The sequence below is a fragment of the Thamnophis elegans genome, chromosome 2 (assembly GCF_009769535.1).
Source record: "Thamnophis elegans isolate rThaEle1 chromosome 2, rThaEle1.pri, whole genome shotgun sequence".
NCBI classification, from domain to species: domain Eukaryota; kingdom Metazoa; phylum Chordata; class Lepidosauria; order Squamata; family Colubridae; genus Thamnophis; species Thamnophis elegans.
This window is the reverse complement of record NC_045542.1, coordinates 10382763-10403669: the sequence shown is the minus strand read 5'-3', so window position 1 is coordinate 10403669 and position 20907 is coordinate 10382763. Positions and strand designations below refer to the sequence as shown.

The window sequence follows — 20907 nt, the reverse complement described above, 5'->3', positions numbered from 1 at the left end:
GCCGGCAAGCCACTCCCACAAAGGAAGCCACACCCACAGAGTAGGTTCAAAATTTTTTGAAACCCACCACTGACACACACACACACACACACACAGATAGACAGACAGACAGACTCACACAGAGAGAGAAAGAGAAAGAAAGGAAGAAAGAAAAAAAGAAAGAAAAAAAGAAAAAAAGAAAAAAGTGAGAGATGAAAGAATAAAAGGAAAAAGGGACAGAGAGACAAAAGGAAGGAAAGAGAGAGAGAGAGAGAGAGAGAAAACACATGGCTGGCAAGCCACTCCCACAAAGGAGGCCACAACCACAGAGTAGGTTCGAAATTTTTTTTGAAACCCACCACTGTTCTGTTCCAATGTACTAGAACCATGAATGAGAAGATCTATGTGGCTGAAGTGAAGGAAAAGCACCAAGCTAAGAAGATGTATGAGGAAGCCCGCAGGCAGGGACGGACAGCAGCTCATGTTGGCACCAAGTAAGAGCCTCCCGAAGAATTCGGCCTCTTCTTGTCTCAGGCCTTCCTCCAAAGATCGCCACTAAGGTGGGGTGGAGGGAAAAATTATATGAACATGGGAGGAAGATGGGCAGCTTTGTTCCAGGCAGATGGATGGTGTGGAATGAGTTGCTCTGCCAGCCGGCAAACGGCATACTGAACAACACGTTTCACTATCTCCTAGGGATCGAGAAATAGAAAAATTCAGAGTGTCCACCAGTGTGGAAGCAGGAGGAAAGGTGGCCTTTGAGCTGACCTACGAAGAATTGCTTCAGAGACATTTGGGGAAGTATCAGCATGCTATCAGCGTCCGTCCCCAGCAGATGGTGAGGAACCTCACAGTGGAAGTGAGCATCTCTGAGAGAACCGGCATCGACCATGTCCAGGTCTTGCCCCTTCGCACAAGTCGACTGATGACCAATACTCTTCAAGGTATGAGTTCATCCTTCTCCTCAGTTGTGGTCCAGAATCTCAAAGAAATAAACTTGCATTTCAACTTTGAAGAGCAGCAAAGTTTCACAATAGGTGGTCCTTCAAAAGCTAAGCAGCTTTGGACCTGAACCATCAGGAAAATCCCAGGCTCATGGGTTAAACTAGGAAAAGCTAGAAATTATCCTGAAGAAGGGAAGAGGGTGGCAAGTTATTCTGTATCACTGCAGAGCAAGCTACATGGTATTGTTGTCCATATAGTCATCAGGAGCACTCTTAATGTCTCACTTTCAATTATTCTGCTGTAGCTCAGTCCCGCCTCTTATGGATACCTTCCCAGGTTTAGATAAATATTTGACTACCTACCAGCTTGCAAACCCTCCTAACCCCATTCATAATAACTGCAGCATTCACTTTAGTTGCAACATTTGAACCTCATCTGTGTTGCTTAAGCTTTTACGTCCCCATCTCCTCATTTGGAAGGATCTCAGGAAGTAGACAGGCATCCCTGAGAGTTTATGTTCTGCTCAAGCGTCATGAGAAGGGGTGGTGTTATCTGTGATCTTGGCTGCTGTCCTATCCATTCCAAGACCTGGGGAATCATCCACACTTGCTCGTGTCTTTTTGACTTCTCTGTTGATTAGCAATAGCAATAGCAGTTAGACTTATATACCGCTTCATAGGGCTTTCAGCCCTCTCTAAGCGGTTTACAGAATCAGCATATTGCCCCCACAGTCTGGGTCCTCCTTTCACCCACCTCGAAAGGATGGAAGGCTGAGTCAACCTTGAGCCGGTGAGATTAGAACCGCTGAACTGCAGATAACAGTCAGCTGAAGTGGCCTGCAGTACTGCACCCTAACCACTGCGCCACCTCGGCTCTCATTGAGTAGCTGCGGAAGGTCTGAAGTGACTTGAGTTAAAAGCCTTGAGTGAAATGAAACCAAGGCAGGCCAAGTCACCTCTACATCAATTAATCCCTGCATGTCTGAGGCAGTGGTTGGTTCCGGGCTGTACGGCCCGGTACGGGCATACCGGGAGCAGCTGAGAGCAGCGGCCACCGTACCGGAACAGTGTTTCAGTGGGGCCACCCGCTCACCTGCCCACCTGTGTTCCTTACCTCTATTTGAGGGAAACGGGCCACTTGCGCATGCGCGCACAGCGTATAGTGCCTGTGTGACCTTGCCGAGCAGCTGGGGCGTCACAGGGTGGTGGCGTGCATATGTGTGTGCAGTGCACATGCCTGCGGTGGAAGCCCGGCCCCGTCGCTCTGTACCGGTTGCGACGGGATCCGGAACCCACCACTGGTCTGAGGCAACCCTTGACCCCACTGATAAATCTGCTGTTCTGTCTTCTCAGGTGAAGCCGATATGCCACCGTCAACTCGAGTGGAGAAAGGACGGCACTGTGCTTGGATTGTCTTCACCCCAACCCTGCAGGAACAGGAAGCCTTCTCCAGCTCAGGAATCGTGGGTGATTTTGTGGTGCAGTATGACGTGGCCATGCCAGATGTCGCAGGAGACGTACAGGTTAGGGGAGAGGCTACACGAGCATATAATAGCAATAGCAATATAGCAATAGCAGTAGACTTACATACCGCTTCATAGGCCTTTCAGGCCTCTCTAAGCGGTTTACAGAGAGTCAGCATATTGCCCCCAACAATCTGGGTTTATAAGTTTAAGTTTAATAACATTTATATGCCGCCCGATCCCGTAGGACTCCGGGCGGCTTACAATACAAAAATAATCAAAAAAGAAAATAAAGTAAGATACAGGGAAGAAAAATAGATATAAAATACAACACATCATACACTCCATTCTAAATGGGGCTGGACCGTATTTTGGGGTCAACAGCCCCAGGCCTGCTGGAACAGCCAGGTTTTAATGGCTTTCCGGAAGGCCGAGAGAGTGGGAAGGGTCCGGATCTCTGCGGGTAGATCATTCCACAGGGCCGGGGCAGCTACAGAGAAAGACCTCCCCCGAGTAGTCGCCAACCGGTATTGCCCGGTCGACGGTACCCGAAGGAGGCCCAGCCTGTGGGATCTTATGGGTCGTTGGGAGGTATGTGGCAGGAGGCGGTCCCGCAGATATCTAGGTCCCAAGCCATGTAGGGCTTTAAAGGTAATGACCAGCACCTTAAAGCGCATTCGGAGACCGATGGGAAGCCAGTGCAGCTCGCAGAGGATAGGTGTGACATGGGTGTACCTAGGTACACCCGATATCGCTCACGCGGCCGCATTCTGGACCAATAATAAATGGAAAATTATATAATTATAGAATAAATAGAATAAAAGGAATACTCTGGGTATCAGGATTGTCTTAAAAAGTGGAAGCAAGATAGGATGACATAGAGCAATCCAAGAAGAGGATTGTGGGAACATAAGAACTGCCCCACTGGAGCAAACTCTGTGTCCATTTAGGTCAGGGGGGGGTTGAAAGTGGCGGCCTGCAGGCCAAGATGTGTCATATGCTGGCCAGGCCCACCCCAGCTCCTTGAAGGGGGAAAAAATGTTGCTTTATGTCAGGTGACAGCAACGTGATGCGGCGAGTGATGCTAGTCGTTACTTATAAAGCCCTTCATGGCATCGGACCTGGGTACCTGAGAGACCGCCTCCTGCCAATTACCTCCCAAAGACCAATTCAATTGCACAGACTTGGCCTCCTCTGGATTCCATCTGTCAGCCAATGCCGGCTGGCGACCCCCCGGGGGAGAGCCTTCTCTGTTGCAGCTCCGGCCCTCTGGAACGAGCTCCCCGTGGAAATCCGGACCCTTACTACCCTCCCGGCCTTCCGTAAAGCTACTAAGTCCTGGCTGTTCCAGCAGGCTGGTGGCTGTTGAAGTATCCAGCACCACTTCATCTGTGAATGTTGTCGTATTTTAAATTGTTGTATTGTCTTGTATTGTCTTATTTATCCCCTTTCCCTGTTTTATTGTAAGCCGCCCGGAGTCCTTCGGGAGTGGGCGACATACAAAACCAATAAATGTAAATGTAATGTATGTAAATGAGTTTGACACCTGTAATTGAGGCCAATGTTCCAGGATCACATACCGTATCCCTGGAAGCTCAGAGGTAGGCAGAATAAAGTTATTTTCCAATAAAAGAGGAAACCTGCAATCTGTAGAAATTACCGTCGGCAAATACACCATCTCTATATAAATCTGGATGGAGAACCTGAGAGCTTTAGGTAGACTTTGAAACTTTTTTTCTCTGCTCCTGATACTCAGCAACATCAAGCTACTGAACTCTACCAACAAAAACCACCAAATATTGGTGCTGAGATATTATTTTGTCAATCAAAGTAGAGGCAGAGGAAGGCTCAAACGAGTTAGCTGTAAGGATTAGGAACCTGATTTTCATTTCCCCCGCCCCAAAGATTACATTCTTTTTTCCCCCACCCCAAAGATTACATTCTTTTTTTTATTGAAAATTTTGAAAAAAAAACTTTTACAAATATTTATCTCCCTCCCCCTCCCCTCCCCACCCAAACCCCACCCCACCCCAACTTTCCCCCTACCCCCGGCTTCCCAGAACCAATACAGGGTATAAATCTTTAACAGAGATATTCTAAGTTAAACTTTTAAAAAAAGTTAGTATCATCTTTCATTTGAGCTTTAACTCCTCTTTGCTAGGCTAGCTCTAAACAGATTATATCATTCCTTGTTTCTTCAGTCATAAACTATCTGGAATTTCTTAGTCCCATATTTATTTTGAGTATAGTCAATCCATCTTCTCCACTCCAGTTTATATCTCTCGTTTGATTGGTCCTTGAGATATGCTGATATTTTAGCCATCTCTGCTAGGTTTGCTACTTTTAATGTCCATTCTTGAATAGTAGGCAAATCTTCCTTCTTCCAGTATTGCGCCACCAAAAGTCTTGCTGCGGTTATTAAATGCAAAATCAGGTTAGTCTCTATAACTGTACAATCAGTAATTATACCTAAATAAAAAATAACTGAGGGGTAAACTTTATCCTTTTTTTAAGAACATTTTGCATAATCCACCATATTTTTATCCAAAATGCTTTAACCTTTTTACAAGTCCCACCATATATGATAGTATGTAGCATCAGCACAATCACATCTCCAGCATTTAGGTTGTAAATTTCAAGATTACATTCTTGAAAAGCTCTATTGGATGCCAGAGTATATGTAGATGTATATGTCAAAATGGGTTTCTGCAGTTGTGGACATTCAGAATGCAATATTGTGGTTAATACCGAACTGCAGATAAGGAAATCTACAATTTAGTTATTGCATATAGAGAATTGAGAACAATGTTGAAGACACACTGAAGAGAACTGAGGGTGTGTATATATGAGAAAGGCCAGTCAAATAAATAAATAACAACTGAACAGGGGGGACGTATAAGATAGAAAAAAATGGATGTTTCGCTTTGAGCTGTGTAAATTTATAAACCAAATATGGATTGACAAAAATTATGACCCTTTAAATCACTTTTTCCAGTCACGGCATTTCCAATGCCTGTAACTTCCAAGGCATCAGGAGGACCCAACTTGGTCTAATTTATTGGCCAAAGATGTTCCTTTGTCTCAGCAAATCCTGCCTGTCCTGTCCATTGCCACCCCATCAGCAAGGACATCTCCCCCTGTCATTTCTACACTTAGGTTCCTTCTTCTTTCTCTCGCAGATCTACAATGGCTACTTTGCTCACTACTTTGCCCCAAGGGGGATGCCCCTTTTGCAGAAGGATGTGGTCTTTGTTATTGACATCAGTGGCTCCATGTATGGCACCAAGCTAAAACAGGTGAGCAGACCCAAGTTGCAGAAGGGGTAAAGCCCAGAGGCCGGCAAATGAAGGATGGGGAGAGAATAGAGAGAGAGTTAAGAAAGAGGGAGTAGATTGGTTGTTCAGTGACCAATCAAACTTGAATGGCGATCAGGGGTGGGTTCCTGCCAGTTCGAACCTCTTCTATAGAAGAGGTTCCACAAATCTACAGTGCCGTTTAGAACTGGTTCCAGCTACCTCCCCCCGCCTGTCCATACATCATCAAGATGAAGAGCGAGAGGAGGAATTCTGGGAGTTGAAGTCCACAAGTCTTAAAGCTGTCAAGTTTGAACACCCCTGGGTTTTTTTTTTCCTAAAGGGTTAGGGATGCAAGGGTCTTGTAACTTGACAGCTTTAAGATTTGCATGCTTCAATGCCAGAGTTCCTGAGCCAACATGACTGGAGGAGGAATTCTGGGAGTTGAAGTCCACAAGTCTTAAAGCTGTAAGTTTGAACACCCCTGGGGTTTTTTTCTAAAGGGTTAGGGGTGCAAAGGTCTTGTAACTTGACAGCTTTAAGACCTGCGTGCTTCAAATGCCAGAGTTTCTGAGCCAACATTTTGGTTGCTAAGCAAGAGCATTGTTAAGTGAGTTTCACCACATTTTACAAGTTGGCCACACTCACCCAGTCACATGGCTGCCAAGCCACTCCTACTTGGTTACATGGCCAGCAGGCCACTTCCACCTGGTCACATGGCCAACAAGCCACTCCCACAAAACAGGCCACACCTACAGAAGAAGTTCTAAAAAAATTTGAAACCCATCACTGATGGTGATGCCCATGGTGTGGGGAAGATTGTAACTTGACATGTAAGTGGAGTAAACGGTGAAGAAAATGAATTAACAAATGAAAAATAAAATAAAGAAAACTAGCTATATTACATGTTTGTAAATCTAGCAGCAAGGGAAAGGATCCAAATGAAGGTGGTCTGATCTTGTGAAGGGCAGGTAGATAAAGGAGACAGTTTGTAGCTCAGGGTTGAAATGAGAGGTTCTTGGTGCTCTCTGACCTTGCTTATTTTCTTGCAGACTAACCAAACTAGGTAACCTCATCAGTGCTAGTCCTTAATGAAACCGCTGTGTTAGGAATATAATTCTAACGGTTGGGTTGGCAATATATAAATCATGTAACAACGTTGTACCTGTTTCTTTAAAGCATACTGTAAAATGTGATTGGTTGCTGTTTTCCTCAATCGGCCATAAGAGGGAGCCAGAATGCCTGTTAGCTCTCTCTCTGTTCGTTAGATGCTGGGCTGATCTGATCTGAGTGCCGTGAGCTATTGTAAGTTTTGCAACTGTTAGCAAACTTTGAATACTGAACTGATTATATGATACTGGACTATGTTATTTGGATTATCCCTTAACTGAAAGACATTGATGACTGACTGAATTATCCGTGTATGACTTGGACTGTTTGATGGACTCTGATACCTCTATTTCCACGAAAGTAACAGCCTATTTAAACTCCAGTGTCTCTGTATGCTGGTTTGTGTGTTCTCCAACACAACTCTCACAACGCTGAACATACTCGCTCTCCCAACGAGGAGCTTACTTAACACTCTGCAAGAAAACAAGCAGGCCTAGAGAGCACCAAGGACAACTCAGTGCAGGTAGATGGCGACATTTAAGGAGGTGGGAGTTTAATTTAATAAAAGATGAAAATTTATGTCAGAAAGTATAAATCGCCATCATTTAGTTTAAAAAGAGCCGAGGTGGCGCAGTGGTTAAATGCAGCACTGCAGGCTATTTCAGCTGACTGCAGTTCTGCAGTTTGGCTGTTCACCGGCTCAGGGCTGATTCAGCCTTCCATCCTTCCGAGGTGGGTAAAATGAGGACCCGGATTGTTGTTGGGGGCAATATGCTGACTCTGTAAACCGCTTAGAGAGGGCTGAAAGCCCTATGAAGCGGTATATAAGTCTAACTGCTATTGCTATTGCTATTGCTATTTAGTTTGCTATGGATAGGGGTTGATGCTGGTTATTATAATATAGTATATTTGAGCTCCAATAAATGATGCAAATGGAAGAATGGTTGATTAAGCAACATGCTGAATGTCACAGAAGTGTTGGAATTATGTAAAGGGATTCTTGGTGGAAACATGAAATGAAATCGGTCATTGAAGAGAAAGTAGAGACTAAATTAGCTAATACTACTTTCAGCATTTCTGCTAATGGCAAACACCATAGCAGTCAGATGAAGTCAGTTGCAGGTAACAAAAGCTTATTTTTAAATAATATTTGTTAATCAGGGAAGTGCTACCAGACTCCTCCTGATTTCTGATAAATGCAATCTGAACCCAAGTAATTTTATGCAAAATATAGAGTCTACTTTACTCCTTTATCTAGGACTCGGGTTTGATGAAAAATATACTCAGGAAGCTTAGATAACTATGTTATTTTACATTGCTTGGAATAATATCATTTCATTTGTAAACACCTACATTAAAAATGAGTGGGGAAGGCACATTTCCATTTGCTCAATACCAATATTGGGCATCAATTGATGTGATTCAAAGGTCAGATTTCTGCTAATAAGGTCATCCAGCTCCACCTCTAATTTTTCTTGGTTTTACAGATCAAGAAAGCTATGCATGTCATACTAAGTGATCTGCATCCAGACGATCATTTCAACATTGTTACTTTTTCTGACGTGGTGAATGTGTGGAAGCCAAGTCAATCCATCCAAGCCACTTCTCAGAATATCCGGAGGGCCAAAGATTATGTCAGCAAAATGGAAGCAGACGGATGTAAGTGTTCGCCCGGAGAACTGTGAGAGACAGGGCAGGAGAGAGACATAGAAGGCGTCCTAACAATAATGGCAAGAAGAGGCATTCGTTCATGTGGGGAAATTATCAAGTTTTTACAATTTTGAGTCCATCGTTAAAGGTTGCTGCTAAAAATCTTTTTCTAAAATTCGATTGTTCTCCTGGAAGATCAGATCCAGGAACTTCTGTTTATAGCTACCTGGATCAATTCATGAATTTAGTCTATGGAGGGGTGGAGGGGGAGAGACCTGTGTGTGTCTAGATATTGCTAATATTGCTGTAGGCTAGGCCCAGTGGTGGGATTCAGCCGAGGTGGCGCAGTGGTTAAATGCAGCACTGCAGGCTACTTCAGCTGACTGCAGTTCTGCAGTTCGGCTGTTCAAATCTCACCGGCTCAGGGTTGACTCAGCCTTCCATCCTTCCGAGGTGGGTAAAATGAGGACCTGGATTGTTGTTGGGGGCAATATGCTGACTCTGTAAACCGCTTAGAGAGGGCTGAAAGCCCTATGAAGCGGTATATAAGTCTAACTGCTATTGCTATTGCTATAGTTTGCACTTATTCGGGAGAACCGGTTCTTAACTTTCTAAAAGGTTCAGAGAACCAGTTGTTGGAAGAAATTTCTTTTTGTTTCCCCCCCACTTTACAGGGCTAATCCTGAAGGAAACATTCTGGTGTTGTTTCTAGCCTAATCTTTATTGACCTTCTTACAGAAACTGCCTCTCCGGTTAACCCTTATTACATTGTAACAGCTAAGGCGAAACGTCCATCGACCTGAGTGACCTTGAGTTGGCCACTCCCACCCAGTCACATGACCACCGAGCCCCACCTACCCAGATGGTTATTAGGGCAGAGAACCGGTTGTTAAATTATTTGAATCTCACCACTGGCTAGGCCTTTCAGCCTGTTCAATAAGCGACCTTTTCAGTTGAAAAGTATCTGAGGAAACTGAGGAAGTCCCTATCCTGATGTGGTCAAAACTTTTCTTCGGAGTTTTCTTTGTTTCTGATCTCTCATTTCCTCCATTTAGGGACTGACATCAACGCAGCATTGCTTGCAGCTGCCTCCGTCTTCAATCAGAGTTCTTCAGTGGATGGAAAGGTGGAGAAGAAGCCGAGAATCCCACTGATCATCTTCCTGACCGACGGTGAACCCACTTCAGGAGTAACAGCCGGCAGTCGCATTCTGGCCAATGCTCAGCAGGCTCTGAAGGGCACCATCTCACTCTTTGGTCTGGCCTTCGGGGACGATGCTGACTATGGGCTGCTGAGACGGCTCTCGCTAGAGAACCGTGGGGTGGCCCGGCGTATCTATGAGGATACTGATGCTACTTTGCAGCTCAAGGGTTTCTATGATGAAATAGCCAGCCCTCTGCTGTACGACGTGGAACTGTCCTATCTCGATGGGGTTGCAGAAGGCCTCACGCAGAACCTCTTCCCCAACTATTTCCAGGGTTCTGAGCTGGTTGTGGTTGGCCGAGTGAAGCCAGGAGCATCAAAACTGCAGGTGCGCACCACAGGGCAAGGCCAGGGAGGCCCGTTGAGCCTGGAAAATGACATTTCAACCAATACCACTGAATCTGCTCCGTTTGGCTGCCTTGGTGAGATCAACAAGATCGGTTACTTTGTACAAAGGCTCTGGGCCTACTTCACCATTCAAGATCTGCTACAAGCCCGGTTCCGAGCCAATGACACCACTGCCCGGCATCTCCTGACAGAAAAAGCTACCAATTTGTCAATCAAATACAACTTTGTCACCCCCGTCACCTCCTTGGTAGTGGTGAGGCCAGAAGAAGCCAGAGATAGAAACCAGCCTGTGAAAACCACAATTCCCCCAGGGTTGACTAGAGCTCTAAAAGCCTCTCCGCAACCATTGGCTGTATCTGTTTTGCCCAGACTTTCTAAGGCAGCTAAATCTGTTCTTGGAGTTACTGAAGCCCCTGCTGTAACAAAAGCTTTCAAGGAAACGATGGGGACAGGAACTGTTCCAGTGACAGCACCTAGGCTCTTTAAAGCAGCCAGAGCTACATCTTCACCAGATACCACTGTGCCCATCATCACCACTCCACCTGTCTATTCCACCATAGTACCTACTGCCATCGGACACCCCAAATCAGCCAAAGTCACAACGATTCTGGGGAGAACAACCCTCTCTTCGAGTCCCTTAGCGAGCAATAGATCTACTAAACCCCCAAGAGCTACCACCACTCCTAAGTCAACCAGGTCGCCTGTAACCCTCCCCAAGATCAGTCCTACCAGAGCAGCGAGGCTCAAACCCACTATTCAGCCACATCCTGCACTGGTGACCAGAGGAACAGCCATGACAAAGGTTGTGGCAAGGGTCCCCCACACTGTGGTCAAGGCACCGACTGCTTTGTATCCTTCTGCTAGCCCGAAGATTCTAGAGAGCAACTCCAGTCGTTGGGAACAGCCCAAGATGACCCCATGGCCAGTCACCGAGTACCACCTGTACACCAAGTGGCAAGCAAGTACTTCCAGGATGGAGACAGGGAAACTTCCCAGGAGCAAGGCAGACACCAAGGATGGGGTAACCTCAAAGTTGCACCTTGATAGGCCCCAGGAGAAGAGCACAGTCTCTTGGGCCACATCCCCCACCGCTCAGGCAGCAGAATCAAAGGGAGCCACTCTGGTTCCTGACCCCTCCACATCTGCCTCTGACGTCAGCCTCCTCCTGCTGCCTGGGGAGGCTGAATTACACTCAACCACCATCCAGAACACAGAATATGTGGAGTCCTTGAATCCTCCAGCTGTATACAGCTTTTTGATACCCAACAGACTTGGAGGTAAGTGCAAGGAACTCGGGACACTGCTGGGATTTGGAGCCTCTTCCTCCTAGGCCACTTACATGTCTTCCTCTCTTTTCGGTTACATCTGAAGAGAGTGGTTTAACTGCATGGGTTTTAAATGCATCTCTGTTGTTGCTGCTGCTGATCTCACAAGCGATGAGAGAACTGCAATAAGGGTGAATTGTGCCTAGCAGATTAAGAACTCGTCTTTGTTATTAATCCATAAATTTAGATAACCAAATTAACGAAGGAAGATCTTGTAAAAAAATGAAGCTAGGATTTAAATAAGCAAATGAGGTTCTCAGATACGGGCTCTGCTTGTATTAAAATCAGATAGTTCAAATATTGTTCTAAGTGGGAGGATCTTACTTTGAGCTGGAAAAAAACAGCTGTAGATTCCGGCACGGAGATGATTCAGCCTCGGCTGCCCCCCCCCTCTTTTCGCAGACATAAAAGCTGCAAAGATCAAAAAAGGCACTTTGCCAGCTGGATCTCTCTCCTTCCCTTCTTGCCTGAAGGATAAGGTATCTGTCAGATGTCTAGACAGATAACGCGACCAGGAACTCGGGAGCAGCTCTGTTAAGCTGCTACCATCAGCAAGGTCCCGCCCAGGAAGTCCATTAATCAATAAATTTGACGAATCTCTAGTTCTGCTAGCCATGGGGGCGGGAGCCTAATTCATGCCCCCTTTTACACCTGTTGTGGTACTCCAGCCCTGCCTCCTTATTCCCAAGATCAACTGCCCTCTCCCCTCTCTTCCCATTAATCTGTGTATTGTATGCATGCATGCAACACTCTGGAATTGCACTAGATTAGTGATGCCTAACCTTTCCGTTGCCAAGGGCTGAACGTGTGCACATACGAGCACCTCTCCCATAATGCAATGCATGTGCCACCTGTGTGCCCTGCCCCCACACAGGTGCACTCGACCTCCCCATGCTCCCCACACACATGCACGCCCTCATGCATGCACACGTGACCGCCCCATGCTCCTCACACACATGTACGCCCCTCGTGCATGTGTGCATACCCCCATGCAAGCGCACGTGATTCCCTGCATGCACTCTGTCGCCTACATGCACGTGCGTCTCCCACATGCACCCCACCCCACCCCCCAAGCATGCATGGCAGAGACCCAAAAACCAGCTGATCGGGGGGGGTGCGTGCACATGCACAGTGGAGCTGAGCTGGGGCAACGGCTCGCATGCCCGCAGGGAGGGCTCTGCATGCCACAGGATTGCCATCACGGCTCTAGATCCTCTTTGATGACTGGATGTTGTGTTCTCTATGTGTTCAATTCTTATTTCTCTCCTTCTCAGAAAACTTGGATTATGGAGACTATCCAGGTAATTCTCCCATCCCAGAAACTGTCTTTGGGGACCTGGCCCAGTGAGCTCATGCTATTTCCTATCTTTAAAGATCTTCCCAGATGTTCATCTTGGAGAGCACACGTATTTATTAAGCCCACATTAAACCACACATATGCTGCAATGTACGGAATGTGTTCCAGTTCAGGTTTCTGACTTGTTCTATTCCTTTCTCCTGCTGTTTTTCATTTCCTTCATGGCCCTGAGTAGTCATAAAATGATTAGAGAAGTGTATTACGGTAGTAGTTCCGGCCACATTCTTAGCTGTGATAGCGTATTGTGTCGCCTCCTTAGAATGTTTTCTTCCCCTCTCCGAAAGACTTTATTTTTTACAGCCTCTGGGATTCCCCTGAGCCTACTGGCCCCAACCACATGTGTATGTGTGAAGCCAATTTAGGTACACAAGGACCCACATCCAGAAAATGAGTTTTCTTTAACAAAGAGAACCACCACTGATCATTCAACATTCTTAAGGAGCGGAATGCCTGATTGTTCAGTGACTCCTTGAATCAAACACACTTTGCACAAAAGAACAAGCAAATGGCTGAAAAACAAAGGACAAATTAGAACATGGATTTGCATAAAATACACATATACTAATCTGTTGTGGCCCAGCAGCAGCCGTTGGAGCTGCCGACAGTCTCCAATAGCGAGTGACCCTATCAGTCGGCTCTGGAAGATGTGGAAGACCCTGGGCAGGGTTCAGACTCCAAGCAGGGACAAGAGAGGCTGGTTGGCCACCAGGAGGCGCCTGAGGCATGGAGCAGTGGTGAAAGCCAAAGGGAGTTTGTCCCTGATGTCAGGCCCTGGAGCAGTGGGGAGGAGCAAAGGGAGTTGGTCCTGGACGCCAGGCAGAGAAGGGCAGAGAAGCAGAGGCAGCAATTACGGAGACATAGGAGATAATCAGGCCCAGGTGGTTGTGATTTGGCTCCTCCCAAGAAGAGTATATAAGAAGAGACTTTGGGAGGAGACCTTTTGCAGGACACAACCTTTTTACTAAGCTGGAGAAGCTCTTGTGTGTATCTCTTATCTGTGGGAGTCTGGGTTGCTGCCAAAGTCTTGTCTGTGAGTAATTACTGTGAATAAAGCATGGCTAATGTTAACCTTGTGTCGGTGTGACTCACCGTACGGAGGGGAGCCAGAACACTAATCTATACGTAGGCGTGAAAATGTTAAAATTCTTGCTGTGTGAAATACAAATTTATATCTATATTTTTACATCAGGCATTAAGTGTGGTCCTCTAAGAGAGTAGAAGTTAGAAACTGAATTTACAAAGCGCCTGGATTCTCTACACCCAACTTCTGATCAGACACAACTCCCAGAAGCCTGTTTCTTAGCCTGATCAGTGCTACCATCTGGTGACATTAACAACACCCGGAGTGCCAAATTCTGGGTACCCAGGTTTAAAGATATTCCTTTTCCGTCAAAGCCCTGTCTACCTTCATTCCTCCTTCTTTCAAGGTGGATGGGCTTGAATGCTCCTCCCATACTTTGTCTCAATAAAGCACTTCATGAAGGACAGGGCATCTTAACACTTTCATTGCAAAGCATACTGAGGATGGGGGGGGGGGGGAATCCAGGAAGGGATTAAGTCCATGTATGGCTGACTCACAACCTCAATCCAATCCAGAAGTCAGGAGGGTCTCCTCTTTTTAATTAGGTTTTGGAAAAGAGAAACTGGGTCTCCTTTATAAAGTAAAGGTTCATGGCCATTGAAGATGAGAGACTAAATGTATTGGCCACCCTCATCAAGCTGCGGTTTTGTTGTTTAAAAGAGTAAATATGGGATGGAATTGAGATGGGCAGTACTGTGGTATTTTATGTTGGAGGGGATGCAAGTTTTCTTTGCCAGCAACTATTGCTACAAAACTGTAAAGTTGCTCATGATAAAGTGAAAACAAGGCATACTTTGCTAATTCTTTAAACAGAATAAAGCTTAACGCTCAGACCAGATAGAATTTGTAATCTGGCCAATGAGAGGTGGTGTCCTTTGAAGACACTTTGAATAAGTAAGCATTATCTATGTGCGTTCCATGCGCCCCTTCTGGGTTTCGCCATGCTAGCCACATGACCACGCAGACGTCTTTGGACAGCGCTGGATCTTCGGCTTTGAAAAGGAGATGAGCACTGCCCCCTAGAGTTGGGAACAACTAGCACATATGTGCGAGGGGAACCTTTACATTTGCCTTATGTCAATGACTCTCTTCAGTTTAAATGGCTCAAATTATCTGCCATGAAGCAGGGATGGTGGTGGGAAGTGCAGGACTGCTGCTGAGAGAACCTTGTGAGTATCAAAATACTCTGAAAATTAACTCTCTTTTTTTCTGCAGATTTTTTTGAAGAGTCGGACAGTGAATCAGGTACTTTCCTGGACAATGTGCACTTTCCAAACGATTCCCCGGAAGGTGAACTGAGGAAGGTTTGCGCTTTTAGAAGCATGAAAGAAGGGAACTGGTGCAGAGCATGGCTTCCAAAATATTTCCTCTCTCCATTATCTGGAGTGGTGCATTTGTATTTCTTTTCTTCATGTCCTCGTCTGGGTGTCTGTGCTGAAAAGCCGAATAGATGTTCTTATCTGAATCACATGACCAGGAGGAGGAGTCTTAGAACAGAGCAGTCAGCCTCATTCAAATGCATTGCCCACCTTCAAATGCACTTGAGGAAACTTCCAGATTTTTTGTTGGGGCGGGCGTGTGCATCAGTCCTCATCCAGATCCAACTGAGTTTTGAAGTTGATAATTATTTTGCCAGCTTCTTCCTTCCAAGCCAATTTTGATCCCATTCTGTCCAGTTCTCACAAAGCTTTCCTGTTGATGGGCCACAGTCTTGAATCTCTTTGCATAATTTATTTCCAACATGTTAGGCTACGGGGGGGGGGGGGGGAATGAAAAGTCATATCCTATAAGTAAGTAAGTAAGTCCATGTATATTAGTGCATCATCAGTGGAATGACTTGCCTCTGGAAGTTGTGGGTTGTTCAACACTGGAGGTTTTAAAGAGATTTTGTTTAGGGTCTCCTGCTTGATCAGTGGGCTGGGCTACAAGACCTCCAAGGTCCCTTCCAACTCTGTTATTCTATTGTTGTTGTTGTTGGTGTGTGTGTGTGTGTGTTTGGGTGTAACCCGCTCCCTGGTTTATGTTAAAACTCACTGGATAATTTTTTCAAAAGATAGAGCATATTGGAACTAGAAGAGATTGAAATTGAAACTGAATTGAGATTGATTGGTGGATAATGGAATGGGGCTTGGTGTACACATAACCTGAAATATTTCTCTAATGCGCAGTGGATTTCATCTTTATCTCTTTTCAGACTCCCTGGGAGTGTCGCCCAAGTCTGGCCTCTTCACTTTCTCCTCTTGGGGTAACAAGCTATTCCTAGCTATGAAGAATTCACAGGGTCCCCATGTTTTAAAATGCCTTTTTTAATGGACATCCTTTGCTTCTTCCTTGCAGTGGATGGAGACCCGCACTTTGTAATAAAGTTGCCACGTTCACTGGGGAGTCTATGCTTCACCCTGGATGGACGCTCAGGAGATATTCTGCGGCTGGTGAGCGACCCTAACACAGGTAAGAGCTGTGATCAGAACCTATCCCAGGCAATCCCAGAGGGCTAAAGGTGAAGAAAGGTGGGACCATAAGCTTCTTTCCAGGAACAACGTCGGGTGCAGTGGTGGGATCCTGACAGTTTAACAACCGGTTTGGTGATTGTGTGTTGCGCGCGTGCGCGGTTTTACCAAAACTTACCTTCCACGTTACTTCTTGGGGAGTAACACAGCTGAGGCATGGTAATCCACTCTGCTGCGCTAATCAGTTAAGAGGATATAGGTAACTAAAACACAAGGGCAGGTGGGAGGGAGGTTCCACCTAATCGTTGGAGCAAACCGATTCACTCTCAGCTGATCTGGTCCGAACCGGCTGAATCCCACCCCTGGTCTGATGCTTGTGATCATATGCAGAAACGTTGTTCCCAAATCAAACAACGAAGCTACAGTGTGAAATGTATCAGAATAACAGAACTAAATAACAGAATAAGAGAGATGGAAGGGGCCTTGTGGGGGGGGGGGGTCTTCTGGTCCGATTCAAGCAGGCAAGTTACTCAAGCAGGCAACTCTATAACATTTTGGATAAATGGTTGTCCAACCTCCTTAAAAACCTCCATTGTTGGCACTCCACAATCCTGGAGGCAATTTTTTTCCATTGATTAATTGTTCTATCAGGAAAACGTCCTTTTAAAAGGATCGAGGGTTTCTAGGCATTATTCCTCTCTAAAATGAAGCCGTTTTAAATATTTTTAATGATAGGAAGAGTTAAATAATGGCAGTTGGGGTTGAAGGCATCCATGGGGGAAAGAGGTGGTTTCTGAGACTGCAGAGCAGAGGTGGGTTCCTACCAGTTCGCACCTATTCGGTAGAACCGGTTCGTCAAATCTACCGAACCGGTTAGAAGAGGTTCCACCAGTGGACCCGGAAAGCAGGCCACACCTACAGAAGAGGTTCCAAAATTTTTTGAAACCCACCACTGGTCCTTGGATATGATTATTCTACACTATCATGCTCATATTTATAAAACTCAGTGCCTCTGTGAAAGGTAAGGATGACTCCTGCGTTTGTGGTGCAATCAGAACATTGCGTGTGTTGAAGTTGTTTTAACGCAAACCAAAGATGCCTTTTAAAAAACAAGTTTACATCATATTCTTATGCATGCCAGTGCTGTGTGTGAGGTAAATTAAGGTGGTTCTGACAAGTGTCGTCGACATCTTCATATCCGGTCACATGGGTGGCAAGCCACTCCCACCCAGTCACATGGGTGCCAAGCCACTCCCACAAAGGAGGCCACACCCACAGAGTAGGTTCAAACAATTTTTGAAACCCACCACTGCTGCAGAGGCAGAGAGAGGAGGTTCAGCAACAGGGGATCTGCTTCCATTTTGTTGGGGAGCCAAAGGAGAAAGCAAGAGATTGATGGTTGCCTTTCTTTGCCTTCAGGTTTGACTGTTAACGGACACCTAATGGGAGCCCCTTCAAGGCCAGGCCACGAAGAACGTCCCCGCACCTACTTGGATGTCATCGCCATAGCAGTGGAGCGCCCACATTCCAGCTATGCGGTTAATATAACCCAGAAGGGTGTGATCCTATATGGCGAGGAAGTGCTGGTCTTGCCCTTAACTCAGCGGGCCACAATCAGTAAGCCCCCTCTGGCCATTTCCATCTGGCCTGAGGCCAATATCACTGTCCAGATTGGGTCAACGGTTGAATTTCTTGTTCTGCTGCATCGCTATATTCATCCCACAGTCCTGCAGTTGGATCATCTTGGCTTCTATATTGTGAAGGGCCAAGGCCTATCAGCATCAGCAGGCGGCTTGCTAGGTAAGCTGTTTTACGAGGAGCGTGACTATCATGTTTTCTAGTTCGAAGCCTTCATCTCTTTATGTTCTGCCCTGAGTACCCTGCTTGCCACTTTCCAGAGTACTGTAAATGGAATGGGTTCACCGACAAATGCGTGCTGACAAAACTGCGCCGACAAAACCGTGACGTCAAAATCGCGTCCACAAAAGGGCACCGACAAATGTGCACCGACTAAAGCGTGCCATCAACAAACAACATAGTGGGACACGAAAACGTTATAACTCTAACCCTAACCCTAATCGCGCTTTTGTCGCTACGGTTTTGTCGGTACGCTTTTGTGGGCGTGATTTTGACGTCATGGTTTTGTCGTCGCGGTTTTGTCGTCGCGCATTTGTCTAGCGCGAATTTGTCGGGTCACGAATGGAATGTATTCTTAAGGAACACACAAGTAATTCTAAAAAAAAGAAAAACAAGATGCCATCTGGTCTTACATATTAAAAGTACAGTCCATGCTTTGTTTCCCTGAGAGAGCTGGCAGCTCGCTGATGAAATCCAGAACTACAATGACATGCTGGCTGGGAACTCTGGGTACTTGTAGTCTTAAAAAAATCTTGAGATCGCCGGTGTCTTTGAAGGTGCAAATAAGAGTCAAATGACATGCAACTCCTTTGTTAAATTAATGTAGTTTTTGCAATGCCAATTTTCTCTTCCCCAGGCCAGTTCCAGAATAGCAACATCAGCCTTTCCCCAGATCCATCTCAAGGGGGCAAAGTTGCCTGGATGCAAAGCGGCGCAAACCAAGTACTCCTCACTGAAGTCTCCAAGGTGCTGAAGGATTCAGTCCAGAGGGCTCACGAAACCAAGTGCTGGCTGGTGAAGCGCAAGGATGTGGAAGAGTTGCTAGGAGCCTCCTACTGCTCCTACCTTGCCTCCAACCTGTTGGAAATATGAGCTGCCCTCTTCTATTCTCTGTCTAGAAAAGCTGAACCAGCAGGCTACCAGAATGCAGGACCATTTCCCTGTTTCTCCTTCACCATTTTGGTCGCCCATGATGGGGAGAAGAGGGAGAAATCCAAGTTCTCCTTCTGGACCTTTGCTGTAGGTCCTTGGAAATGGAGCAGAGACCGGTTTCCCCCTATGCTGTAGGCCCAATCTATCCCCATGCTGTACTCTGCTGATATAACGCAGAAAAGGACATTGTGCTTAGCTGCAAATATGTCTTCTGGGCAGCAGACGGAGGGATTTTGAATGTGTTTATTCTTTATTTTCTCCCTGAAAGGCCAGGAGAGCCTTACCTTGGCTTCTTAGAAAGAGCACAACCGTTCCCCCCTTCCCCCCAAAAAATCACAGCCTTAATTGAAATTGTTAAGAACAAAGAAAGGATGAGGGTTTCTGTGGGCCTCAAATGCTGGACTGAGTGTTGTGTGAGATCCACTCCAACCCTTCCATACTGTCCTTGTCTGGCTATGCTCCATGATTAAAAGCCATAGAGGGAAAGGCCCAGGTGCCCTTTTCAATCAGCGGAGGAATATATACCAACCACACTGTAGTATTTCAGCTGAAATCATATTGACCAAATGTGTGTGTGTGTGAGAGATAAACTGCTGTTCAAAGGCACAACAGAAGGAAAATGATTTAGGCATCTGACTTGCTGGCTCAACAAAGGAAAGAGCAGCAGCCTTGCAAAGTCCTTCCAACAGCAGGAAAATACAGATGTTACAAGCCACTTTGGGAGCCATTTTTTAACTAGGCTCAATATATTCTGGACATGTTATTAGTTATTCAACAATCCAGTTTATTCCATATTAGCCTTTTTCCTTTGGAGTGTTTTGGCTTTGGATAGGTGAATAGTAGTATGAAGAGTGAGCACTCGTGGTCTTCCTTGTGGCAGGTTTGTCTGAACATGAAACATTCTGGGGAACAGCTGGGAAGAGCAGCCTATTCAAAATACTTCCATCACCAAGAGAGAAAAATTACCAGCTTTGCTCAGTTGGATAGAGGAGAAATTATAGGTGGGTTGCTTTTTATCATTTCGGAGTGGCTCCCACGATTTCATTTGTAGGTTTATTCAGACCCCATGTATTCAAAATGCTTACGTTCTTGAGTCTAGAAGTAGAAATAGGAGGGTTGGCAGCTGGACTCGCTGCCTCCTGTTCCTTTATGCGACTTGGGAGTCTTTCACAATTTTGCTCCCAGAAATCTCCCCATCGATAAAGGAACTCAAGTTGCTCACCTAGACTCCTATGCAGTCCTATGTTTTTTTTTTTTTTTAAAAAGAACGGAATAAAAGTTATTACCATAATGCACCTGTCAAATGTTTTTGCACTGAAGGGCCTTAGCAGAAGCATATAATTTTTTTAGCATGCAGCCAGCCGAGGCAGAATCAAATAAATCACACCAATAATCTGACGGGCGTGAATCTAGCCTCTGTCCAGGGATTTTCCTTCCATCGGCCTTTGTAATCCATACAGAAAGAATCTTACATTATGGCGGAGAGTAGAGAGGCTCTCTCTATTTCTCCTTGCAGAAGGTTGGATGGTATTCTTCGTGATGCTCCTGAATTATATGTATATTTCTTTTCCTTGTTTTGCTTGTCTGCAGTAAGAAACACCCCCCCCCCCCCCCGGTTTTGCAGCCGAGAACCATTCCTTCCCTCCCCCACACCCCCAAAGTTCCTGGGTCCCTGCAGCACTCAAGATTTATCGTCCTTGTAATTATTGCGGGATCAGACTCTCTTTTCATGTGTTAATGTGTATTTTACAATTCTTACAATAAAAACAAAAATTGCTGCCCAAGATATTATTGTAAACCTGCAGCTGAAGCAAATATAGGAGAATAATTTAAGGAAAAGTAAAAAAGGCAATGACCCTTAACTGGGAGAACGAGCCTTTCAGTTTTGCTTGATAAAATTAACTTTTGGGTATT

The 20907-nt window shown here is 45.7% G+C and overlaps 1 protein-coding gene across 1 annotated transcript in view; it reads left to right on the top strand.

The window, feature by feature from the left end:
• The window catches only part of ITIH6 (inter-alpha-trypsin inhibitor heavy chain family member 6), a 33442-nt gene extending 14509 nt beyond the window's left edge, over positions 1-18933 (top strand). Inside the window, exons 3-14 of the mRNA XM_032212169.1 lie at positions 363-473; positions 676-923; positions 2277-2446; positions 5566-5682; positions 8277-8448; positions 9495-11267; positions 12590-12616; positions 14969-14998; positions 15948-15998; positions 16091-16204; positions 17623-18003; positions 18698-18933. Of these exons, the coding sequence (XP_032068060.1) occupies positions 363-473; positions 676-923; positions 2277-2446; positions 5566-5682; positions 8277-8448; positions 9495-11267; positions 12590-12616; positions 14969-14998; positions 15948-15998; positions 16091-16204; positions 17623-18003; positions 18698-18933 (3430 nt within the window). The remainder of the gene's footprint in view (positions 1-362; positions 474-675; positions 924-2276; positions 2447-5565; positions 5683-8276; positions 8449-9494; positions 11268-12589; positions 12617-14968; positions 14999-15947; positions 15999-16090; positions 16205-17622; positions 18004-18697) is intronic.
• The last annotated feature ends 1974 nt before the right edge of the window (positions 18934-20907 follow it).